Source organism: Archocentrus centrarchus, chromosome 17 (genome assembly GCF_007364275.1).
Source record: "Archocentrus centrarchus isolate MPI-CPG fArcCen1 chromosome 17, fArcCen1, whole genome shotgun sequence".
Lineage (NCBI taxonomy): Eukaryota > Metazoa > Chordata > Actinopteri > Cichliformes > Cichlidae > Archocentrus > Archocentrus centrarchus.
The window spans coordinates 12,490,968-12,518,544 of NC_044362.1; the positions used below are offsets into that span (position 1 = coordinate 12,490,968).

The 27,577-nt window shown below is 40.2% G+C and overlaps 1 protein-coding gene across 1 annotated transcript; it reads right to left on the reverse strand.

Moving 5' to 3' along the window:
* Positions 1 to 567: 567 nt before the first annotated feature.
* On the reverse strand, positions 568 to 24,222 carry crtc1a (CREB regulated transcription coactivator 1a). Its single transcript, XM_030751786.1, is given in 16 exon segments — positions 568 to 6,074; positions 6,077 to 6,199; positions 6,761 to 6,938; positions 7,043 to 7,126; positions 9,630 to 9,734; positions 11,052 to 11,150; positions 15,170 to 15,265; positions 15,441 to 15,586; positions 15,735 to 15,925; positions 16,379 to 16,419; positions 16,500 to 16,585; positions 17,441 to 17,535; positions 17,885 to 17,946; positions 19,311 to 19,436; positions 20,972 to 21,088; positions 24,078 to 24,222. Coding segments are annotated over 16 exon segments (1,785 nt in total). The 5' UTR covers positions 24,204 to 24,222; the 3' UTR covers positions 568 to 5,964.
* Between the last annotated feature and the right edge of the window lie 3,355 nt (positions 24,223 to 27,577).

Genomic DNA, 27,577 nt, shown 5'->3' on the forward strand with positions numbered 1-27,577 from the left:
GCCTTCACACAAGAAAAAATACATCAGGTACAGTTCAGACAGAAATGCCCCCCCCCCCCCTCCCCTCTCTAATGTAGCTCACATTTACAGTCAACTTGGATTCTTTTGGTCCAATTTAACAGTTAAAATAGAAAACTCACAATTTGAAGAAAAAGGTTAGAACTAGTCGTTTTTAAAGGTTAGCTCAAAAAAGTACCAGCTTGCCCAGCTCTGCTGCAGAATGCTAGATTTGCATATTATACGAGCATAATGTTTCCTGTTGCTGTGAGTACACTACAGAAACGTTGTGCACCTCTTCACGGCAGTAAAATGCATTTGCAGTGTTTGGAATACTTTCACTGAACTTAAAATACATCGTAGAACATTTTAGCTGCCATTGTATGAGGCTTGAACCGGCACTGGGCTGTCCTCAGAATGCACACAAAGGATTTATAGCTGACTATACATGACCATGACTCCATTTCATCTTCCTGATTCAGCTTGTGTTTTAACATCTTGTGTCACAGAGCCAATCTACATATATCTATAAATATAGTCTGACAGTACAGTAGTTGTACGTGGTATTTCTTATTCATATTATTTCTTGTTGTGTATATGTCATGTCTCATTTTTTTTTTTTTTTAGTACAAAATACTATTTCACCACAAATTTATAAAACAAAGGCAAAACTAAATATTTAAAGCAAAATACAATATGTTAAGATATTTTGAAATTCGGCATCATGCAGAAAATAGATTTTTCATCTAGTGGACAGGATATATCAGTTATTTCTTAAAGAGGACCTGTTATGCTCATTTCCAGCTCTATACAGAGTAGCCTTGCAGGAGTCACAGTACAGAATATTCCTCTCTTATCTCATACAGGGTCTTGGTGCAGCCTCTCAGTTCATCTTTCATCTGAAATAAGCTGTTTTAGCTCCTCTCCCTTTAAGCCTATTGAATGGCTGCCCCTCACATCTGGAAGGTTTGAACAACAGGTAGATGGGGCTTCTGTGCTCAAACTCAGAGTGGTTTGTTGCAGGCCTTAGTCACACAGGACTAGAGACCAGCTGGCAACTTCTAACCAAGAGGGAAAAAATGTGTTCTCCAACTGGCTGACAAATGGTTGCTGGCTGCTGCTGGATTAAATTAGTGGTAAACAGGGTGCTGCACCAAAAACCTTTGCTTTAAATGCTTTGGTCACTGCGGTCATCCGCAGTTTACATGGCAGATGCCCACTTGTCTACAAACGCTCGCCAATTAACCAACTAACCAACCACCAAGCAGTCATGAAAAGCATGACGCAAACAAGTAAAAGTTGTCCCTTAACACTGAAATTAAGACATTTCAAAAGATTAAACTTTTACTTTGAAGATGAACGGACTCCATTTCTAGTTTGCGTTGCACTCTTGACCACAGTTGCTGTTTGTTGGCAGTAGAGGAAATGGGGTAAGATACAGGGGAAGACACGCAGGCAAACTGGTGACAGGCCGGGACACAAACTGACGCCGCCCGTACCACGACGCGGCATATACATGTGTCGCCTGCTCCACATTGAGCCACTCAGGGTGCCCAAGTTTGCGTTGCCACTCTTCACAATTTCTCTTCTGCTCAGTGAGTTGTTGGTGTTTCCCATACAAACTACGGGAGACAGGAGCAAGCTGACCAAAGCAATCACAAGGTTTTCAGTGCAGCATCATATACCTGTCATGTAATAAATGCAAGATTCATGGTTTGTTCCCAGGAGGACACAAATCCCTTTGGGGTTGTATCAAGAAGGGCATCTGGTGTAAAAAGAAATATGCCAATCAAACATGCAGAGCTACCCGCTATGGCAACCCCTTGTGAATAAAGCAGCAGCCAAAAGTAGCATTGTATACCTCTCTCCAGCCAGTTTCACCAAGCGATGGCAAGCAACCACTCGCCAAACCGGTTGGGAAATACATTGATCGGTCTTTAGGCCTGCATGACTGGGATCTCACAGCAACTGCAGTCGCCAAATGATCTCTAGGCATGTGTCGCCATTTCCCTTGTTGCCCAGGTTTCAAAAGTCGCAGGTTTGATTCTTGTGAAGGAGTCGCTCTCATGACTTATCTAGTGACGCTACTGCCTGGCCAATCAGTGGCAGTCTGTGTGACTGAGCTCGCTTGGAACCACACCTGATTAGGTACTGAAAAGTACCTGGTATCAGGTATTATCACCTAATGGAAAACCCTAAACCCAAGTCGAGTCAAGCTGAGCGGGTACTACTGAAAAAGAGTTGACCATATAGGAATACCCACTCTCAGTGACATCATATAGAGCCAAGAGTAGAAAAAAAACTAAGCATTTAGGGTAGTCTGAAGCCTGAGGTTGGTCTTGTTTACTATGTGTGTCCACCATTCTGACAGCATATATATGACCAAAAAGGAAAAGCATAACAGGTGCCCTTTGAGTTACACTGCAGAAATCAGTAGTAGTAAGTAAAATAATTTTAAACCACAATAGAATATTTTGAGGGGAAAAAAAAGAGGATGTTTTATAACAGCTTAAAAGATAAAATCTATTCTCTCACTTATGGCTGTTTTGTTTTTTTTTTTAAACTTTGGTTCAACTGTTGATTTTAAACTAAAAGGAGGAGAGAAAAAAATACAGTGCTGATGACAAATTTGCTTTGAAACAAAGACCAATAAAATCTAAATAATCTAAAGTGGAATAGGAAGTGGAATTCTTGCAGAATTAAAGTTTGTCAAGTAAATTAAAAGTGCTTCCAGGCCTTGAAATGCATACGGACGAGGTCCAAAAGAAATGTCATAGTATAACATACAATAATAAATAACAATATTGAAATTACTGTCCAACTGCTGAAATTACATTACTGATTGACTGTTGAAACCGCAAACCTGTTTTTGCTAATCTACACTGCAAGTGGTTCATATGCATGTAGTCTGTTATCCAGATACACTATTTAACTCAGCTGAAACATTTTAAAGGTAGAGGAAAACAAACTTTGCTTTGCTGTAAACTCTTGTCTTTGTAAACACTGGTGCGATACCAATGGATACCTGAACGTTGCTGCATAAAAAGGTGACAGTAACAGGTGACACATCAGTCAGCGCTATCTACATGAGCACAAAAAGTAACAAAACAAACAACAAAAAGAACCCACAAAGATGTCAGGCTCACTATAAAGTCTAGAGGTCCAGCAGAGAATATAGAGCCACAATGACATACTGCAGCACAGTATTTCTCAGTGCATTTTCTTACTTTGACATCATATCACATAAAGCACGAAAAACATTGCTCCTACCATACAGCAATATACAAAGCTAGTCTATAGATTTACCATGACATAATTGAACTCTGTGGGTGTTCCACGGAAAAGCGCATACTGGATATTGCAGTAGAAAACACAGTACCAAACAACAGCTTCTACATGTGCATGAAAGGCTTATTACCACATATCTGATGCTTCAGGCTTCACTTAGCAGTTACATAGCCTATACATGATGCAGAATTAAAAAAGAGACAAAGGACGAGTTTAGCAAACAAGGAAAGAAAACCACACTGCTCAGACAAACAAAGCAGACCTAACCCTTCAAAAAATAAATAAAAGCCACGCCATAAGGAGAAAACACTTAAGGAGATTCGTGCAGTCACAAAATTATTAAAATAGGAAAAAAACAAAAACCCACACACCCCCACCACCACTTTCCCCCAGTGATAACTTAAGCTCTGCATCACTGACAAAGATGATGCATCTCAAACATTAAAGTTTTGTGTGTGTGTGTGTGTTTTTTTAAGGAAAATAAATATTAGAGCTTAACAACTTAATTGTAACGGATTCAATCATAGTTTTGTGTTGCGTTGTGTGACAGTAAATATGCTGGCACAGGAGGTCCTTGACACACATCGACAGACAATGTTTCAACAACATAACAGCCATTTTCATAGTGTGGAATAGTGTATATGTAGTGTCCTGGATATGAATTTATATGCATTTTTATGAGCATTTTACATGTTATTTTACCTGCAACGAATTACAATATTAATTCTGCAAAATGCTTTTCAGAGACTGACTCATCCCATCTGGCACAGTATTACAATAACACATACTGCAACTGTCTAATGCACTCGCTATTTTTGTAACTTGAACCATTTTTTTTTTTTTTTTGCTAATTGATAATTCATTTCAAACATTTTCCAGCATCATTTGGTTTTCTTTAATCAAACGTGCAGTCAGAGCTGCAGAGACATGACCGACACACCCGTGTGCAAAATTTAGGGGGAAAAAAAAAAAAAGTGTAACAGTATAACAAAATACTAACTGACTGAGTAATAACTCAGCTCTCTTAAATAGACTATTTGAATATACGTTTTCAAAAATAACTAGAAATGTTTTTAACCTTTTTTTTTTTTTTTTTTTTTTTTTAACAAGAAGGCAATTTTAATCAAAGACAGGACAGACAGGTCCAGTGCACATAACAGTCACAGGGTTGGGGGTTTGGTACATATACTCTGAGAAATCAGTGTTTTAAATAAATGCATAAAGTGCAATAATGAGACACATTTCTGAAGGAATTCAAAGCACCCATCTACTGAAACACACGCTGCTTTCACTGAAGGATTTTAAAGCACGAAAGCATACAAGTACAAAACCAGAGAGACACGGAACAAACTCATAAAGGGCGCCGGCCACACGAGCAATATGAGAAAAACAGATATGCAGAGTCGCTGTCATACCTGCTTTCAGGGGAGAAGAAATATCAGGGAGAAGATATTTTGGCCCTGAAGGACACAAAGGCTAGCTGCAATGAGAGGCAATGAGGATGGCAAGATGGCAACAACACAACTGTACAGATGTGACCTAAATACATTCTCTTTGTATCAACAATGCTGTTCTAGTATAGAGGCAGTTCAATTGTCTGGAAAAATATACATTTATATATATATTTCAACTACGCTGAGGTCACATCTTTGGGAGTAATCCAGAGAGTTTCTACTGTGTGCCACACTCGGTGTGTCTTTATTTCCTCTCTCTACACCTCGCTAGTCTGAAAGAAAGGAAAGCGTTTCAACAGTAACGCGGCACCGTCGCTGCGCGTCCTCGAAGAATCCTGCACGCTGGCGTCCTGTGTATAAGGGTTCGTTTCATTTTACAGTCCTAAATCGATCGCTGTAGTTTTGCATAGATACCATTACGCAAACTCGAATTCACATTCTGTACATGTAAAATATAAAACAAATCAAGCCTGTAAACATCTGGTTCATATTCCCTCATTTATCCGTTTGGATGTGATAAATGAAGATGAAAAATGATATGGTAGTGACAACACAACAGCGGACTATGTCGGCCGAACCACCTGTATGTAAAACTGTAAAAATTACTCGATAATTAAAATGCCCCCCTCCCATAATACATAATAGTCATCTTTGCATGAAAACCAAAATGTCAAAGCTATTAAGGCAAAACAAGTATGCACAGTGATTAGTGATTTCATGCATAACTGATGACCGCTATTGACTATGATAAAAATCAAAACTCAGCATTCCCTAAAAATAAATTAGCTTGAAAAAGGATGACTAATCGCCTCACCGGGGCTTCCATTGGCACAGAGGGAGGTTAAACTCAACAGGTGTTTCCTCTGAGTCATCAAGCTACTCTATGTTAACAGGCGTGTGAGCGCTATAGTGTGATTTATTACGGGTTCGCTCTGCGGAGAATTCGGCCCTCGTAATTTCATTAAGCTTCCTCAAATAAACACTAGGTATATAATCTAAATCGTAACTCAATCGCAAAAGGTAGTGACAGAACCATTAACGTGATTCATACTGTACCGCTTCGTCGTGTGAAAGGGAAGCTGGCAGCAGTCTTCAAAAACATTTTAAAAGCTCATTTGTGGGAGTCGACTGAGCTGGTTGAGGTGGAGTTGATGCTCTGCCCGGACGAGATCAGCCCATTCTACATATCTTCTCCTCAGAGACCCTCCACTAAAGGTAGCAGTGTTCACACACCTGTCACACCTGCTGCGTTTGTTACAAGCCGGTCAAGGCGAAATGCGTCCTCTGTGGCGGGGTCAGCGAGGACCATGTCCGGGTCATTGAGCATGTGCAGGCATCGAGCGTCAGCGGGTCGATTTTCAGATCATCCAGCGGGAAGTGAGAGTCCACATCAAAGCTGACATCCGTGGGCAGCGAGCCAGTCAGGTCCTTGGGCAGGCTGGGTGGAGACTCTCCACTCACTGTGGCAAGACAACAATTAAAAAACAAATACTATTCATCTGTGTGAGGTTTCTGAGGGAGAGAAGGAAGTCTAAAATTAGAGAAGACTTCAATGGCAACAAAAGAAGAATACAGAGGAGTGTGGGTTATGATTTGATAACTTAGAGGACATCTTGGCATCTTAATTACATATTTAAGTGAAATGCAAATTATTAACAGGGCTAATTTTAAAAACCACTAAAGGCAAAACTCAAGAGGGTGGTTATCTTTGGATCTATATGCAGATTAGTTATACTTCCGTGCAGCATATCGAGCAGCGTTAGAGGGATTGTTCTAGTGATGGTGTGTCAGGTGAGCGTCAATATTAAGTTCCATTCGCTTGTTATAACTTTGGTGACTTTTCATCTTTTATTATCAGGTCAAAATTCAAAAATCAACCAAATCTTTGTGAAGTTTTTACTGTTCAGTTTTTGTCACAAGCCATCACGAGCTTTTCTCTGCTTTTGGATCTTACAGTTCTACACTTTAACGGGCCTCTTGCAGCATGACGCGAGAAGCCGTATGAAGTGTTGAAACAGCACCTGTGAGAATGATGTTGGGGATGTTGCCATGGCTACTGTAGCCCAGCTGTTGCGAGTCCTGAGGGTTGCAATGGCCAGTCAAACCCATCATAAGAGCCTGGGAGTAGTTGAGGGTGGAGTTCTGATTGTACAGGCTGTCAGAGCTGATGGGGGTCTCCATCATGTTGAACTGCTCCAACTGGCAATCGCAAAAGAAAGAAATAATGCAGTAACCATTTGCTTTTTCAGCCATATCGGTGAAGTCCCTGAAGTAAGGGAAAGGTAAACAGTCAGAGCCCATACCTGTTGTGAAAGAGCACTGGCCTGAATGGAAGGCAGCTGCTGGTCGTAGAAGTCTGCAAACACGCTGCCCAGGATGGCGTTATGCTGCAACAACAGACAAGCAGAGACCTGTTTATTTAGGCACAGGTAAAAATGATCAGTGCGGACCACCAATATGAGCATATACTTCATCGAGGCTCCAGACATAATACATTTAACATAAAACACGGGATATGCAAAATGACAGTCAAAGCAGCTGGAACACTGCAACATCTCACAACATCTGGAAATGTGATTTTTTTTTTTTTTTTTTAGTTAAGTGTACAAATTCACAGCCCTTTTGCATATGCCAACACTTTTAGTGTTTTGTATGTGAATGACACAGTACCAGTGTAGTTATTTCAGACACCATGGTAAAATGTTGTGTACCGATGAATGACTAACAGCTTACAAGCAGTAAACATATTCATAAACCACAAGAGGTCTAAGCCATCAGATTCAATGGCCAAAATCTTTATAGTCTTCACACTCGTAGCTTTTTTTACATTTGTGTGACAGCCTGCGCTTTCTGTTAGCATAGGTTGCTTGGAATTCCTATTTCCAGGATAAATTTTAATAGCAGGGAATTTATTAAAAACCTGCAAAAAAGATTTTTTGTAATGTGCATATATGTAAATAAATATAGTATATGATAAATGAAATTTACATATAATGCATTTAAATGGAAACCTGTGAAATGCCCAAAATCAGCTACCCAAGGATAACCAACGGGAAGCCTTACTTGAAAAAGAATCCTTTTACACACGAGCTTCCCCTGCTGCCTTCTGGCCTTGGTGTTTTAATGAACACAAACCAAACAGAAAGTAATGCACATTAAAATTAAGGAAATCACTGAAAATATAATCCCCTCTGTGACTTTGTTCTCCCCACCACTGACTCATCCAGCGCAACCTAATTCTCTTGAAATTCCTCATTTGAATGTCCTCATTGAACCAGCAGCAGGAATTCTCCCCGTTTCATCGTGGCCTCTTAATGTATAAGTAATTGGATCATATCCTTAGCCCGTGCCCCTCCTAGTTCAAAACCACATTATCTGCAGATGTCCCCACAGGGCAGAGCAGGATAACAAGAGCACACGGACCGTCAGTTGTGGTTTAACCCGTGGATAACCTCAGGACTACGAGTGAGCCTCTTCAGCTCTGGAAAGACCCGAGTTGAGAAAGCAAACAGCAGGACAAACAGATAGAAATGCACACACAGCATGAATCACCTCCATCACTCACCACATTTCTCTTTCTCTGCATCTCAAAACACACAAGGGCGCATTTAAAATTCAGTAGATCCAAATGCTTTTTGAAAATATGACTTCAATCTTTAGGCTAGTAAAAGGCACTATATGTTTTGAACACTAGGTGGTACATTTAAATGTGTAATTCAAGACAATATTTCCAGAAACACACTTAACAGTACATTAAAAAACACTTAGAAGTACATGATTAACAGATTAGCAGTACCACCTTTTGCAAATCTGAAATGCTTTTACTGAGCCTGACACACATCACCAACAAGCCTAATCCATGTTTACCTTGGGTGTGTTTAGTTTATCTTTATGCACTGCCCTGCAAGGTTCAGTTTGCGGAGATTAAACCATAGAAATGATCAGCAGCTTCTCCTCAAACATGATTTGAAGGGGATTAATGCTCACCCAATTCCCCATGCTGGTGCAAACCCACAATAAACACAGAGATCTGACAAACATGGAAAATAAAAACTCCAGTTCACAGTCTAATAAGCAAGACTAGGAGGGAAACGCTGGAGTTACGATGCAAATACCACAAAAAGCAGCAGAGGAGGAAGGTCAGGGACAAGGCTACATCACAACACATCAATGACACTAAGTGTTTAAAGTGACTGGTGGTCAGATCTGGGCAAAACAAGAGCTACTCAGGCTCCACAGTTTGTCAGCGCTTAATATGATCATTCAGATCTTGAATACAATGAACCTTTAAAAAAAAAAAAAAAAAACGTAAATTTTCCATGTGTATATTAACTTCAAGTACATACGAGACAACTTTCTCTCAGAGTATTTCCTTCATTGCGCAGTTTCACTTCCTTTGATCATGTCAATCATGGAAAACACAGCAGTGATTCGTAACATTAGTGAGGGTGTTGTGTATGCTGGTAGACTCAGATTTGAAGAAACCCCTGAATTTCCTGCTGTTCCACATTAAAATGTCAACTGTAAGAGGGTGCACTGTGTTGCATCTGATTACTGGCTCATCGTCTTATCACTGCAACTGTTTATTCTTTCTTGGCCTTAAAAAAAAACAAAAAAAAAACACAGCAAGTAACTGTAAATAGGTAAATAATTACAATACAATTAACTTTAAGGAAAAAAAAATGCTTTGATTTTATCTTTCTTGTTAAGGTGCTAAATGCCATACTGGAGTTTTTTTTTTAATTTATTTATTTTTTGCCCAGATCTGTATCAACACGAAAAAGCTACACGGAGTCCTACTCAGCAGAGATAACCACAGAACTACGATGCAAGGGACGGTGATGCTTATACAAAGTGAGCCAGCAGCTCATTCAGTCCACACGCCCTTACTTGAGGCGAGCCTCCGGGTGAGAAGCCTTGATTGGAGACGGGAGAGGTTGGAGATTGATTGGCAGAGGATCCAACCCTACTGCGGTACTGTTGAAGGGAGGAGGCCTGATACAAGAGGATACATTTGAGTTATTCACACTGGAGGCTGTTTTTTTGTGTTTACCTCCTCATTTGTTTTGTGCAAACCTTCTCCTACCGAAGCTTTGGTTAAACGTGTCAGCTATCCCTACATACTGGTAGCTAACACTGAAATGACATTAGAATAATCACAATATGTCCAGGGAAAGTTAGCACCATGGATGTCAGTGCAGTAGTACCAAAAAAAAGAAAAAAAGAGGTGTGATAAACACTGAAAACTACAGGGGATTAATTAGAGAGAATATTGCTGGCAACTGAGCCTAAGCAAATGAATATTTTAAAAGTAATGACCAGGGAAAACCCACTCTGCTATCTCTTGTTCTGTTGAACGAAATAAAAAAGTACTATAAAACCATGCAAGTAAATAACAGGCACACTATCAAGTAATTAAGATTTAAAAGTGTATCACAAGAGGCTGATAATGTGTAATAGCTTAAAGGTCAACAAGGAGTTCAAACCTTGAAATTCCTAAACTATTAGAAGAAAATAATGGTAGCATAAGACGAGGGTCGTAAAAGGAGTTCAAGGTCTTTGGATACAGCTATAAAACCATGACTTGGTCAGCGGTGTCGAGTAAGCATGTTTGAACTCGGCTGAAAATTAAAGGTGGTGATATTTTTCATCATCTTACTGTGGCTGTAAAATTATCAAGTATTTTCTTATTAGTAGTTTATTAACAAGCCCTCCTGACTAAGATCCAGTCCTAGCGAGCTTCCCCTGTGTTTTCCGTGACCTCGCGCTGCACAGTCTTTTACGGAGATGAAGAGAATGTAGGCCACTTCATTTCTGCAGCAATCCAAACACATTCCCATCGCAACAGAAGTAGAGCAGCGAGAGCCAAGATCTGAAGGCCAAGCGGCGCCTTACAGAAGCTTTTAGATTCACTGATGTTTTGCGAATCTCTTTGTGCATTTAAAAAAAAAAAAAAAGTGCTTTAGTGATTTTTGGACTTAAAATTTGCAGAAAAAAAAAATAATTAGTTGTAGGACTGTAAATTGTGTTTTTGTTTCATAGTTTAAATAAATGGACACACACTTTACACACAGTATCATTTTCATTTTTCTGTCACAAAACACACTCTGGGAAAATTTCACGTCACAGCTGAATTTCTGCTATGTCAATTTTGATTACTTCAACATGGCAGTGTGCGAAACCCTGAGCCCAACACGTTAACACCATCTGAAATCAGTTCTTCAGGAAAACTGGGAACCAGCCAAGGAGAATCAAAGCCAAGTCATCACTGGGTTGTTGTTACAACAAATCAGTGAGACACAAACTGCTCACCGCGTTCATGTCGATGGTCATGTTGGTTTGTGTGGACGCCTGGTTGTCTGACGGGGAGCAGGAGTTCACTGAGGACGGCAGCTGGACCAGACCCGCCTGCTGGAAAATAAGCAGTGGACTCATAAATAGATATGTAATCTGCCAGCACCACTGTATAATTTTAATGCTGGCTTATCACACAAACATTATGTTCATATCTTATTTTATTATGTTAGCAGATAGGGAAACATAAAAATCACATAAAAGGCTACAAATCTTTTATACTATGTTTATACTATACTATGTTTTTTTAGGACCTTACATTTTAGAGTTTTATATATTTTGTTTAATTTGTGTTTATTATACTGTTTACTGTATTTTTATTTGTCACTCTTGTCTACATTATAAAGTTCATGCCAAGATAAAAAAAAAAATACATATAAAGTTTCAAGAAAAACATTCATTATTAATAAAATGGGGAATAATAATAATAATAACTTATTTGTAAGCACCTTTCAAAACACCCAAGGACACTTTACAGAGATAAAAACCAACAATCATATAAAAGCACAGAATAAGAAATTAAGTTAAAATGACCTAGGAGCTAAAGTGAGAAGGCTATCAAACAGCTGAGTTTTGAGTCATGATTTGAAGACAGGGAGAGAGTTCCACAGTCGTGGAGCGGAGCAGAAAAAAGTTCTGTTCCAATGGTGCTGAGGCGGGCAGGGGGTACAGTAAGGCAGGTGGAAGAGCAAGAACAAAGGAAGTGGGAGGAGGAGGCGATGACAAGAAGATCCGATTGATAGGTAGGGGCTAGGTTGTGAATGGCCTTGAATCTATACAGAATCGTTTTGAATTGAATTTGGAATTTAACTGGAAGCCAGTGGAGTTGCTGTAGGACTGGGGTGATACAGTGAAATGAGGGGGGGTTTTGGTAATAATGCGAGCCCCTGAATTTTGATCCATTTGAAGCTTATGGAGGGATTTGAGCGGGAGGCCAGTGTATAATGATGACGAGAGTTTTGGATAATTCCTCCCACAAATATGTTGAAGTTCATTGATATTTCTGGATTGTCTTGATTTTATAGACCTTTTTAGGTGATGCTACTAGATGTCAGTTAGGTAAAGGTCAAGAGTCTGACCTGACCATACACATGGACTGCTACCCTGACATCCTCCTGTAAAATGTCTTGAAAAAAATTTTTTTTTCACTCATTGTTTCCTCAATGACAGCAATATGTCCAGACCCTGGGGCAGCAAATCAGCCCCAAATCATGATATTTTTATCCTGAACAGTTGAGCTAGGGTTTTATTTTTTGGTATCTAGTGCCTTTTCCCCTCCAAACATATCATTGCTGTTCCAGGAGTGCTGTGGAACCCTAACCCTTCTCTAAGGAGACACAAAGACTGTAGCGAGTCAGAAAGATCGCTGCAGGTGTTTTGCTGTTAGCCTTGAGTTGTTTTCACCTCCTTCAGGATTGCATCTTTGTGCTCTTGTTGTGATCCCAGCAGTGAAAGTCATTAGCTTCCTCTGTTTATTTCACTGTGGACTGATGAACACCCAGATTCTTAGAAATGTGTTAACAGCTTTGTGCAAAAACCCTAGCGAGAAAGCTGTTGTGACTGAGTCATGGTTTCTAGAAAAGCAGACTTTGAATTACTTTCTTTCTAAGCACAACCTCTAAAACCCACACTTCTAGTCCCATCTTCATAATCAGAACACCTGAATCCAAACGGCTTTGGAAAAAGTAATTAGCACAGAGAGGCACTTATTTTTCCAGCCTCTGATGATTTCTCAGTATGCTCAATAAAGATGTAGAAAGTACAACTCTTGGTGTGTTATTAGCTTAGTCAGATGGTGCCATGAATGGGAAGCTGCTCAAAATTTAATCAAAGTAAATGAAATAAAAGCAGAAACACTAGTAATTTCAAAGGGTTTGCAAACATCTCTTCCAGCTATACCAAATACTGGTGACTGATGAAATCATAACAGGCACATGGTCAAATAATTAATTTATGAACTGCTGCTAATGTAAATGTGCTAAGGTTCGTCTGTAATTCTATATCAATGAATCTCTCAACAATAAAGAGAGGTGAGAGAGGTCTGTATCCTGCTTCTGTTTTTGGTCCATTAATATCTTTATGAAACAGCCTAAAATCATGATTTTTTTTTAAAGGCCTACCCCTTTTATGATTAAAAGTAAGTAAGTTAAAGTAAGCTGAAAATTATAATGCGAGTCAAAATACATCATCTTCATTTAATGCAGTATATCTGGGGGGAGGGGGGGGGTCTTCTTTTTACTCTTACTGACTCATTCACAATCTGCCTCATCTGGATGCTGTCAATCCAATTAAAAAGCACTAACAGCTGCAGACAAACATTCAGTTTGTCTTAAAGTCTGACCAAAGTCACATATTCTATTGATCTAAAAAATAAATAAAAAATACATTTTAATTTCGGTTAAACATGAATGTCTGAAATTACTAAATTTTTTGCAGCTGTTCTGAAAAACTGCACTGCACAGTCTGTACTTCATGATTACAGAGCCACGACTAAGGCGAATGCAATCTGTCACAACATGCAATATTTGCAACCAATTTGTTAGGATACATGTTTGATTACATTTTACATAAAGATAAAGTTGCCTCACCCACATTTGTCTGTCTGTCTGTCAGCAGGAAAATGATGAGCAGATTTCAATGAAAATTTCCAGAGTCGTTGGGGTGGGACAACGAACAGCTGATTCAATTTTGGTGGTAATCTGGATCAAGATCTGGACCCAGGAACTTTTTAAAGGATTCTTTACCATTGTGAGGTAGGCACAATATCCACATGAAGATAAGACACAATCCAGGATGCAAGGATGCAACATGACCATAAGTTCGGTCATATAGCAAAGTTTGTTCGAAGAGGGATTCAGGACCTAATGATCCAGAACGCTGAAATTATAGGGTGCAACTAATGCCAAAATACAGCTGAATCTGATGGAGTGTGATGACACTGGGTGGTGTCTATTGCAGCATGGTATCAGCGCACAGAAAATTTGGGGTGGGCGAGGTATGTGCCCTTGTAGTTTCAAATGAGATCAAATTTACACAACAAACGGAGATGATCGGTAACATTTATGAGCATTCTTAGGATGAAAACATTCATAAATGCAGAAATATTAGAAGAAGTTGGAAACACTTGGAGACTGGGATTAGTTGTACTCATATTAATAACCATAATCCCAAGATTTGAAGGCTTAGGGAACTGACGGACTGATGAAGTAGAAAGCAGACAACAAAGCCAGTCTCAAAAAATAAAAGACTAAAATCAACAATGCAGCAAAACGTTTGTAAAGGAATGGACTCGCACACTCATTCACAACAGCAACTGATCCTGCTCTTCAGTGAAACTTACTGAGTTAGATACCATGGCCACTAAAACAAAAAGAGAAACAAAAGAAAAAAAAAGAAAAAACAGGATTCTGATTGGCTGAAAGATGTGGATTGGCTTTTATAACTGAACACTTTAACCAGACAGCCTGTGACATTTATTTTTTCTGTTCTAAATTAATTCATCAATATCAAAATGCAGACAGCTTAACTTCAGCTGAAGAGTTATTCTTACAACTACCAATAACAAACAAATAAAATGTTATTCTGTAGAAAGTGGAGTTTGAGGAACAGCTGCAGCTGAAAAGAACAAAACAGAGAGGAAATGCAACCAAAACTGCAAAGAAAATGAAAAGATATCCAGAAGCCACAGGTAAAAGTGAGAGAGTGAGAAAGAAAGTCAGACAGTGACAGAGGGGGGAGCGAGCGGCAGCCATACATTGTGTAGCAGAAGGCACTGTTTTGTGTTGTGCTGAAATTTCGGGATTACAAAACTACTCTCTGACCTAAGGTAACAGACAGATATTCTAAGAGCGCACACACAGGAAGTGACTTAGCAGTGATAAGCGGGGAGCAATCAAGTTAAACTACTCTCAGCTCTGAGGTAACTAACGATGTGAGCGCAGAGTGACCAACTGTCAGCTGTCAACAAATGCACGTTCATACATCTGAATTATACAGAGCATATTATATTTTGATCTCTTCTCACAGATCAGCTGCAGAAGCTTTTGCATAGCTGCCGGCTTTGGATAGAAACTTACTTGTTGGTTTGGGTGCGTCTGGGATGATGGCTGCTGCTGGCTGAAGAAGACGTACTGGGACAGCTGCTGCTCAAGGTTCATGGCATTAATGGCCGCCTGTGGGGAGCACAAGGCTTAAAAAGCATTTATTTAAATATTTGCAGCCTGACACTATGTCAGTTACTGTAAAATGCTTTCCCCCTGGGTATATTATTATCGCAAACATGACAAAAATGAGCCTACATTGATTCTCTGGGAGCAGCTGAGCTCAGGGCAGAAAGCGGGGTTGTACCTGGGAGAGAGTGAGAGGTGGAGATGTTGGGGAGAGCTGCAGGTTCTGGTGCTGGTGGGAGTCCCCTGCATTCAGGATGAGAGGAACCACATTGTCCTGCCCAGGCTGCATTTCCATGGTTACTGTGGGCTGAGAGGTGTTCACTCCTACCCAGCACAAGAAAACAGTTTTCTTAAAAACCCAAACTAGCACCAAACAAGTGGCAAATGCTGAAATGAAAGCGTTTTCATATCCTGCACATAACTTCGGGAAGATATGTCCAGAGAGCACAGAGCAGGGAGTCACTATTACCACCTTGTGTGTTACCCAGAGTCCGTGTGCTGTTCTGGGAGCTGAATGAGGCGGCAGCTGCATCGTCTGAGTCGAGTGGGGTGGGCAGTGGAGGAGGGAACTGGATGTTGGTTAAGTCAGGAAGAGAGCCGCCAGTGTTGTGGGCTGCCGGTTTCACCAAAGTGGTCAGCTGCTGTTCTGGAGACGGGAAAATGCTGCAGAAAAACAGATGGGTGCTGTAAACTCTACACACTTAATACACTCGATGATGAAATAGCAGAAACCACAAACACCGGATAGCTTCTGCAGATTACTTGGAAATGTTTCCCAAGTCAAACAACTCCAGAGATATTTGGACTTCGTGCATTTGGCCCACGGTGTTTTTGCAAATCTTTTGGCTCCACACTCTTATTCCTCTGGCAGTTGAGAGTGTAAATGAAAATGTTTGACTACAGTCAGATGCTTTCAGTTTAAAACTATGTTTTATTCATACCCATTCATCAGACTTGTGTAAATACATGCCTAACTGAAGTTTCCTTTCTGTATTTAAACACTGTTATAACAGTGAAGCCAAAGCTAAAATATTCATATAGAATATGTGTTACTCAGACTACAGAGGAATGTATCCTTAGACAACCTCTGCACGTGAAAAGCAGGGAAACACTCACTGGATTCCGGGAACTTTGCAGGGCTTGGATCTTGAAATGTTCTGAAGGGCGGAAATTACAGCTAGAGTGAGACCGCTGAGAGATTCAATGAAAACCATTTTGTGCGAGAGTGAAGATTTACTTTTTTGCAGTCCCAGTTATGTTTTTGTCCATCTTCATCCACATCTTGTTTAATTGCTTCAGACCCCGGTACAGTGAGTAGGAGGACTGGACAGAGATGGAGAAAAGAAAAGAAAAAAAAATCTCATCAGTCTCTTGGGTCTACAGATGTCCAGCAAGCTGGAGCTCATAATAACTGCCTTAATTTAATGTGATCAAGTGAGTCAGTGCAATGTTTAATTTATGTAGTGCCAAGTCACAACATATATAGTCATCTCTAGGCACTTTATATTGTATCGTAAGGTAAAGATCCTACAAAATTATAGCAGAAGGAACTCAACGATTCCCTTTGAGTAAGCACTTGTGAGAGCGGAGAGAAAAAGCTCAGGACATATAAAAGCAGAATAAAACACACAAAAAAAGAAACGAGACAAGAGGTGTGACATTAGGAAAGTAAAAAAAAAAAGAATACTGAATGGAAATATTGGGTAAAAGCATAAACATTTCTCCAAGATGATACATATAAATTTGACCAAAGTGCTTCTAAAATTGACATAATTCCCCTCACATGGCCATTAAGAGCGAAATTCACAGAGTACTTGAATGCACCCCATCTTCACAGCAATCAATTTTCCTCCTCTTGCCTTCAAAGCCACGTTCAAACCCTTTCATCATACACTGGAGGGCACTCCACTGAGCCATCAGGAGAAAGCAACAAAAAACCCACAAAAATGAAGCAGAATCACAACGACAACAACAAAAACAAAAGAAACAAACACCATCAACTGCAGCTAATACAAAAAACCCCCAATTTAAGAGCAAAAACGGACAAATTCAAAGCAGAGCAGCTCACTTCACTCAGGGAGAGTGTATGAAGTGAGCTGATTAATATTGGACATATACTACACTAATGAGCATGTCCCTCGCACTATATTGTGAGAATATCTTTGAAACCTTGTGTACCTCGTTTTGGCTGCAGCTCCTGTGATCCTCCAGTGAAGGAGGCCTGCTGGGCAGGAGTTAGTGTGCTCTGATGCAGTGCTGAGTCAGAGTTTGTCCTGCAGCACAAGAATTTAAAAATCACATAATGCAATCTATAGCAAAAATCTAGCTGAGCAGCACAGAAAACACATCACTCAGCTACGGTGCTGCACATCAAGCTAAAACAGTTTTCACAAATTCTGATCAGTGAGCAACCTGATCACAAATCAGTGAAAGTAAATCATTAAATATATGATAATACAGAAGGATTTCACAGTCAGTCAGGGTGTTAGTCTTCCCCGCTCCACTCTGAATGTGTCTTTCATTATTATCTGAATCTGCTTCTTCATGATGGGGAAAAAAAAATGTATTGAAGTGCAAGAGCGCCTTGCTGAGACAGTGTTTCATTATCAGAGACTGTCTTACCTCCTCCAACTAGTATCAGGTGGCGGCGACAGATATACTGAGCCATATGGACAGCTGTCAATGTGACATCACAGGTTAAGAAACAACAGCTGGAGAATGAAAGTCTTGGCAGATTCAGTGCACTCTCTCCTGTGAAACTCATTTTTAATAAATAATAAAGAAAAGCCCAGCGCAATGCTGATCTTCTACCAAACACATTCATGATGTGACTTTAATTATCTACAAATATGCACACAACCAGTTTAGTGATTCTATAATCACCAAATCAAGAAGCGCTTCTGCTACAAAACCTGGGTTGAGACGAGGGCATGATTGATAGAAAGGTACTACCTTAATACATGAACTATATATTTTACAATAATGCAGCATTTAAACACAAATGTATCTATATATTTTTATCCACGTATTAAGTCCTAAGAAGCAATAACCCAGTTTAGATTTTTGTATTGACTGATCATCGAGTGATGAGATTGAAGCCCACAGGTGTTTTCATTTCTGCTACGTAATTAGTCCTGTTCTCAGAACTGTGTGGGTGTGTACAGACTGTGCTTCATTAACATCTCCATGATGCTAATATTCAGCTGGTGACATCATGTTAATCCCAGCCGAACTGCATCCACTGACTATTCACTGTAGTCCGTGAAATTGCTGTCTGTCTGTGCGTTGGTTTCTTTGTCCACCAACTCCTCCTAGACCATCAGGAGATGAACAACCAAACCTTGGCACTCATGTTCATCTTAGGCCCCTGAAGGTTCTTATCTATATCAGATATTGTGACATCATCACATTGTCTAGCAACGACCTAGCAATGGGTTAAAATGATCCATTTTTAGCACTGATGCTCCTTATAAAAGCATTGCATAATTTTTATTTCAAGACAGTAACATCTAATTTATGTCTACAAAAGTTGAATTCTACATGATATATTGATGCCGCCATGTTGCCAGGCAACCACCTAGCAACAGGCTAAAATTACCTGTTTTTAGCCTTCAAGCACCTACAACACCTTACGAAAGAGTCCTATCATTTTATTTTCACAACTACTTGTCATTTGTATCCACAAAAGATGAACTATACATGCCTAGTAACCACCTAGCAATGGGTTAAACTGACCCATTTTTGGCATATAAACAACATCTTTTCTCAGTGTGAGTAAGTATATCAGTGTTGCAACAGCACAAACAGGCTAAAAAAAAAATCTGTAGCATGTGCATGTACTGGTAGGATTCATTTCAAATATCTGTCTAAAATCTTAAGAATCTGCCTAAAAGACAGCAGAAATGCCCCCCCCAACTGCTCCTAAAGAAATATCTGACCAAGCCATATACTTGGATTTAAAAGGAGACTCAGAAACCTGATAAAAACCAGCACCATGCATGAGATTAAACAATACCTCACCCAACCAACAGGCAGTGGTAAAGGATATCTGGCGCCCGTGTTTGTCTACAGACAGGGGTTTCCGGTGAGGCGATGTGATGCGGTTCCGGTCGCGGTAGACTCTTTCAACCAATCCGTGGTGTCGTGTTGCCCTGTTCGTGTCGAGCCCTGAATTCTGACAAATGAAAACAAGAAAAAAATTGTAATGAACGGTCAAATTGTGAACATCACCTTCCAGCTCCTCATCACCCTGCAGTTATTAGAGCTGAATGTGTAACAATAACACGAGAGTTTTTGAGGTCATTAATCTACAAAAAGAACTGCAGCAGCCAAGGTAGTTAGCACTTTGCCTCAGTTAGACTGCTCTCGGCCAGCAGAGAATAAACATCTCTTCTGAGCACATAGCACAGGAATGAAAGCCAAAGTGGCTCAGGGCAAAAAAGGACTATGGAAGACTGGAAAATCAGAAAAGTGTGTAATTTCCCATATGTGTGTTCTCGGGTTTGCTCTTTTTTGTGGGTTTTTTATTTTCACTGACAAATAAAAAGTAAAACTACCAAGCTGTTTTTATCACTAAGAACCATCACATTTTCCTTTTCTTGTTTTATGTTAGTATTTCATTCCATATGGATGGCCAGCAAATTTTTTAGCCCATGTCACACGTTTTGTGTCTTGAATGTAAAGCTTATGTACCTTGGAAGCATGGGATTGTTTCCAGTGCTGGCTGAAAGAAGGAAACACGGAGCAGCTCTTCTTTCTCATATACACAGACTGACACTTTAAAGCAGCACAGCCATCGCAGGGCGGCGAGCACTGACCAAAACTGTCTAAAATTCTTCTTTCACAACTTCAGGTGGTCGTTACTTTAACAAAACGTGGAAATTTTAATAACACATTACGACAAATGTGACAATTTTTTATTTAAAAAAGCAGCTTGCAATCTTTTTTCTTTTCCAACTAAAATATAACCTGTTATTCAGAAATACTATTATGCTTTTTCAGTTTTAAGGCTTTCACTGAAGACTGACATTCCCTCTATGTTTCTTCCAAGAATTAATGCAAATCCTTTGTTAGCAGTTCCTTCCACCTTTGAAGATGCTCCTGAAAACAATTTAAGGCAAAAACCTCCCGCTCCTGTTTACTTTGTTAGCGTGTGCGCTGAACTCACGCACAAAGCTGCAGCTACTTCCACATAAAACAGACAATTTACATTTGGTGTGACAGACACAGCATTAAGAACGTGGTTATTATGCTGGGGCGGCAATATATAAACTTCAAAGTTATTGCTGGTTTCTTTTTTCTCAAGACTGTGTACAGAGTGTTTACTGGGCAGAGCTTTGTGACTGCAGTGAACCATACTATAGCATACAGAAACCTAATTTAGAGATACTTACACTACTTTCTACTCCTTACTCTAAATAAAGTACTATTTTTGTTTATATACTGCTTACATAAGTGACTTACACAAAGTATGTGTCTTCCTGTGTCAAAGAATATTTAGTGCAGGCAAAAAAAACCTCAGGATGTCTAAAAAAAGTGATCAGTCAATACTGCAGCATGTTACAGTATTTACCCATAGAGATGGGAACAAAGGGGTGTTTATTTATATCACACAGTTATAAATTAAATGTTTTTGCCATATATTTAATTTACCTACAGAGTATTTCAGCTGTTACGCGAAAGATAAAGGAACTATAAGCAATCCTTCACCTGAAAAGGCACATCAATAGTGCTGTTTCCAATCTGATTGACGTTTGGCAAGGATCCTCCGTAGTACTGCCCACGGCTCTGTCCCAGCTGCAAATACTTGGTCTTCTGCAACTGTAACTGCAAGCAGAACAATATCGGGTGGATCAGTAACCATTTATGAGAAATTTACAAAAGATATAAATGAGTTTCTCACTCATTTCAAGTTCACGCTCCAGTGACAGGAACATAGTAAAATCATCTATTAACACCCCACACACCTAAAACAAGATAAGGTATATTCAGCTGCAGTGGTATTTTTATGCATTTTTCTTAGAATTGTGTGATTGTTGTGCTTACGTTAAAGCACTATTTACGGAGGTGCCAAAATTAAGATTTGCTGATTTTAGCACTAAACGAAAAGGATGCCAAATTTATTGAAAAATAAAAATTTTATGTTTTCTGGCAAATTTTGTTGCAAGCCATAACATTTACAGCCAATTAAGTGTCAATTTTAATGACTTTTTTTTTTTTTAAGTGTGAAGACTACATGAATGCCAACGTGGAAGCAAAGCAATATAGAGATAATCCAACATCAGCTGAGCCTGAATGTGTTAATTTCCAGAGAAAACCCTTCAAATTCTCACAGGAGTGTTTATATCAAAACAGCCCCTTTTTCATTGTCTTATTAGAGAACCCATATCCAGTCAATTAAATTGTCTTATGCAAGCCCACTGCTTACTGTTGGCAGGGCAGAAAATCTAATAATAACAATTACTATGCCTGCATCATTGGTGTATTTTGATAAGCCTCCAACCTCAGAGTATATTTCTTGAACTACATGAACACCGTCTCTGCTGCAACAGATTAGATACTGTAACATCAGAGTAGGAAGTCCATGTAATTTAAACTGCAACAAGCCATGTGCAGCGAGAAGAGCAAAAGAAAAATCAAAGTGAGACTTGAGGGTAAAGGGAGGCAACATTATGAAAGGGTGAAACTCTAAAGCCAAGGCATCCTTCCAGCATATCTAACTCTGGCTCAGACAAGAGCTACCTAATGTTTGTCTTTCCATTAATGACTGGAAAACTGCATCCTCCACCAGTTTCACTGCCCTATCTAGCAGTTTTGAAAAAGGGGGATCCAGCTTTGCTCTGTTTATTGGGTTTGTTCATACTCCACCTATCCACTGAGTTTTAATGATATTCAGCTTGCAAGTTTTTGCATAATCTTGCTGACAGCCAAACACACAAAGAACTGATTGTGTACCTCATGAAATCTACAAAAAAAAAGGAGGCTGCAGGCCTTCATTCAAAGGATGCCAACCTGTCCAGACATACCTTCTAAAACATGCAACTATAACAATAGTCAGAATTCTGACACAATTTATTCAATTAGTTTGTAGGCAAGAACATGTATAAAGGTAGAGCACAGTGAGGCCAACTTTTTAACACTGTACACCTTCACCACCTGTTCAGCTGCTCAGTAATGCAAATATCTAATCAGCCAATCACATGGCAGCAACTCACTGCATTTTGCTATGTAGACACGGTCAAGATGACCTGCTGAAGTTCAAACCAAGCATCAGAATAGGGAAGAAAAGCAATTTAAGTGACTTTGAACGTGGTATAATTGTTGGAACCAAGGGAACTGGTTTGACTATTTCAGAAACTGCTGATCCACTGGGATTTTCCCACACAACCATCTCTAGAGTTTACAGAGAACAGTCTGAAAAAGAGAAAATATCCAGTGAGCGGCAGTTCTCTGGGTGAAAATGCCTTGTTGATGCCAGAGGTCAGAGGAGAATGGCCAAACTGCTTCAAGCTGAGAGGAATCCAACAGTAACACAACCAAGGTATGGAGAAGGGCATCCCAGAATGCACATGGGCTACAGCAGCAGAAGACCACACTGGGTGCCGCTCCTGGCAGCTAAGAACAGGAAACTGAGGCTACAGCTCACACAGGCTCACCAAAATTGGACAATTGAAAAATTAAGGAAGTTCCAAAGGGATCCGACCCAGTACTAGTAAGGTGTACTTAACAAAGTGTCTGGTGAGTGCATATTTATAATGCCTGACGCAGACCAATTTAAAATTAAAAAAAAAAAAACTTATAACATTTTTAGAAGTTTATGTCACTGTAGTCTGCTATTGCTACGTGACTGTGAACCAGCATCCACAACATCTATTACATTTTGTTAATGATACTTCTGCTTTTCTGAATGTAGCATGCTGAAATTGCTTTTCTAGAGACTCCGTCTCTAGACGAAGTCATTTACCTTTAAAGTAAATGACTTGCTGTTTTTCTTCTTTTTTAGAAGAGCCACACACACGCACTTGAAAAGAGCTTTGATTGCTCGCCTACAATGAAAATCTGTGGCCAGTCAGAGTGCGAGATGCTTGCTGTAATGGTAAGTCCGTGTGTCCATCACGCTTGCACTCAGCAGCAGTCTCCACTGAAGCCCTGCCTCCATACGATTTATTCTGCGGGCCTGTGCTGTATGTGGCTTAAATTCCACATAATCTGCTGGCCTTCATCTTTGGCGTAAATGTCATTCATGTTGCAGCGCGCACAGGCCTGAGGACCTGTCACACAAGTTCACCGCGGTGCGCGCGCACACGCGCACACACACACACACACACCTCACCATAAATCCCTATATGCACCACGATTTTCTAATATTTTTCTTTAAAAATACGTACATTTCTGTGTTATCAGATCATATACTTTAATGCAACTGCTTCTCCAAGCGCACGAAACAAACGGGAAAACCGTGATGTTGGACGCGCGCTGTCAAATACGCATGCACGCCCCTTTGCTTTACACTTGCGTGGGACAAAAATTGGTAGCCAATAACTTTTAGGAAACAGGGTCCCTGCAGTCCGCATCTACACTTCAGGACCGATTCGTCCTCCCGGCTATGCTGTCTGTCACTGGCGGGGGAAAAAAGGCTACAGCTGGCAGGAAGCGTCGTTTGTTATTGTTTACCTCCTCTGCCCTGGCTGCGTGCAGCCACCGCGCTACTAATGCCTATTTGACAGCTCGCTGAAAACAAACGGAGCAGAGACAGCAGGGAGGGGAAAAACAAACAAACAAAAAAAAAAAAACAAGCAAGAACCGGTGTCGTTACCCTCGCTGCGCGGGTTATGCTCAGGTCTTTCATCACTTCTTCAAACGCCGCTGTCTCCTCCGCCTGCTTCTGGTTATGTAAAGCGATTTTCTCGCTGAATTTCCGCGGATTGTTCGAAGTCGCCATGTTTCGCTCTTCTGCTCCGTTTTCCTTCAATGGTCAGTGTCAAGTAACGCGGAGTGAAGACGTAGAGCTTCCGGTTAGAGAGGCGGTCGCAGCGGGGAGCGTAAAAAACAAAACAAAACAAAACAGGATACCAACATTTTATGAGGTAACGGTGAGCAAACATGTACCTGCTTTGAGAGACTTTTAGCTTAGTTTTTTTCTCTTTGCAGTGCTGTGCAGGACAAGTCGTCTTCCCATATTTAAATTTACTGAACACAGGTGATTTGTAAGAGCAGTCACACCTCCAGCCTACAGCTAAACTCTGGGCTATAGATGCCTATGGATTGGAGCTAACTCAAATAAAAGCTTTTAAACAGAGGACAATGTGTGACTCATCGTGCCAGGAAAATCCCAGGTGCAGAGCCCCATATGGGGCAAACTGGAGAAGCTTTATATAAAGCTTCTCCAGTTTGCTAACAAAGCTCCGTGTGATCCTGCTTACAGAAATGTTAGTGCGGAGAAAAAGTCCATACCAGGACTAAATAAAAGCAGCCATTTTTTAATGTTACAATTTTCCGTGTGTGCTGTCAAGGACCTTAAAACTGTCGTTTACTAAGCTGCCAAGGCAAGAAAGGCATGGCGCATGATCCTAGAATCAAATGTAACCATCATTACTTGCAGCCAGCATAAACCGATATGTCAGCTATCTACCAGCTGATTTCTAATCAGCTGGTAGATAGCTGAACAAACGTCTACTTCGCGTGATTAAAACCAAACTATTTACAAACCTTTTATTATGAAGTCTTCTGGTTTCCGGTATCCTTGGGGTAGAGCCTAGTGAGCTTGACGCTTCTCGCTTGTTGGCTTTGCGTGGTCACGTCGCTGCGCGGGGGTGTAGTGGAGGCACACCGCACATCTGGACTGCGGAACCCCCGCAAAATTTCACTATTTAAGAAGAAGTGGCTTTGTGCGTGTCCCTGAGGACATTGCACACTACAGAAGTAAAAAAAAAATCCATTATTATTATTATTATTGTTATTATTATTAAGCCATGCGTTAGTAGCGCAAGACAAACTTCTTTCTCATCTTATTTGTGTGTGTGTGTGTGTGTGTGTGTGTGTGTGTGTGTGTGTGTGTGTGTGTGTGTGTGTGTGTATGCGTGGGGGGGGGGGGCTCCTTGGGTGGTTTGACTGTGCCATGTCTCTCTCCTCCTGTCTTCCAACTGAACAGATACAAAAGCTGAATGAACTGCACACTGCACGCTCTCTGGAGACAAATGAGCTTTTATGTGAAAAACAGAGGTGGTAATTGTGCCGTCGATGACAAACGCATCAGTCTGCAGGAAAAAAGAAAAAGGTCTTTGCGTGTCCATACCTGTTTCTTGACTGCAGTGGGGATTTTTAATCTCGCTTGTACTGCTGCAGCAGCAGCTTGTCGTCCACAAAAACAAACACCTTTGAGTTTTCTTTATTGACACCGCGTGGAGCCCAGTGAAAACTCCTCACATATAACATCTGGACCATTTGTTGTGCTTAAGGGATAAACGCACCTAATTATTGTTTCTTGTTCTCAGGCGCTGAAGACACAGGGGAGCTGTTTCACCTGCCATTAAGTAGAGTGTAATTTGGTTGTAATGTAACCATGGTAACACTGGAAAAGAAGTGACTCCAGGGCTGGTGGAGGGAAGGAGTCTGAGCACAAGATTATTATTATTATTTTTTATATTGCTGAATATGCCTCCAGGGGCAAAAAGGCTTTAAGTTGAGCCGGATTGTACTGGCCTTTGAAAATGAGGGAAAATGCATGTGGAGGATTTCTGTGTCCAGCTGTCCTTTGTCAGATATTGTTAATGTTTATCTAATGCAAACATGCTGCAATGACAATAACAGCCCAGCAACATCTTAGTTATAGTGCACAGCCTGAAAGGGAACCTTTGACTTCACTTTATCAGGCAGAGCTCAAAGTCTGAAAGTCATTTTAAACATCTAGACCAAATTTCACCATTTGGCTCTATTTTTGTTCATGAAACAGTAACAGATGTAAACAGTACAGAGTTTAGTGAACTCCACAGCATTTGATTAGTGACATTTCTGTGGCACTAAAATAACACATCTGTCCTGAAGCATAATGCTGATCCAGTCGAGTCCACTAAGAACCCAAATGTTAATTACCAATAAAATAAAAAAAAAAAATGATGTCAGTCAAGATTGCTTAAATGTTACAAAATCTGCCTCAGAAACATGTTCACAAATGATGAATGCCTGGCTAATGCACCTAAATATTTTAACCAAATATAAAACATATTAAGACCATATTCATTAATTAATTTTAACTTCAACTTCTTGTCTAACTTGGGTGTGGGAGACTGAGCCTGTCTCAGGTGAAACAAGGTGATCAGCAGGGAACACCCTGGTCAGGTCACCAGTCCATCACAGGGCCTTGGTGGACAAATGGTTTAATATTTTGACTACAGTAGGATACTATAACTGAGCTCAGTCCATCTAATAGATGTAATAGATGTTCTAATAGATGTTACAGTACTCGAGACACCCCTCATGTCTTTGTAATTTGTTAGGAAAAATGGGAAATAGGTGCAGCAATTTAATGAATGTGCAAACATACATGAAATACAGCATATAAGACACAAATAGAGTTGGTACAATTCTAACAAGTTTGCGAGCCAATATCTGGTATGACCACCTTTATCCTGCAGCACAGACCGAACTCTCTGAGGCAGTTTTCTTGTCATTTCTTTAAGTAGTCTTCAGGAACAGTTCTCTAGGCTTCTTGAAGGACATTCAAAGTTCTTCTTTGGATGTTGACTACCAAGATGATCCCAAATTGCTTCAATAATATTGAGGTCTGGGCTCTGGGGAAGCCTGATCCATGACTGATAGTGTTCCATTGTGTGTTTTTAATCTATCCAGGTGTGCTTTTACTGCATTGGCAGTGTGTTTGGGATCATTGTCATGATGAATGAAGCTGTTGCCAATCAGACACTTTCCAGACGGTATTTCACGGTGGATCAAAATCTGATGGTACTTTTCTGTGTTCATAATTCCATCATTTTTGACAAGATCTCCAACGACACTGGCTGAAATGCAGCCCCAAACCGTGAGCCTCCACAGTGTTTTACAGATGGCTGTATACATTCACAGTTGAACCTCTCACCTGACCTCCATATGTACTGATGATGATGATTTGAACCAAAGATTTCATCACTCCATCAGACCTGTTGCCACTGACCAGACGTTTCTCTCAGGTCCCGTGTCAGGGCTTTACTGTTTGTTTGTTTGTTTTTTCTGTTTCGTAAGGACATAACTTTCAGATACTGTTCATCTGCTGTAGATAGATTTCCTCAATTTTTTTTAGGGACACACTGCACACCATACTGA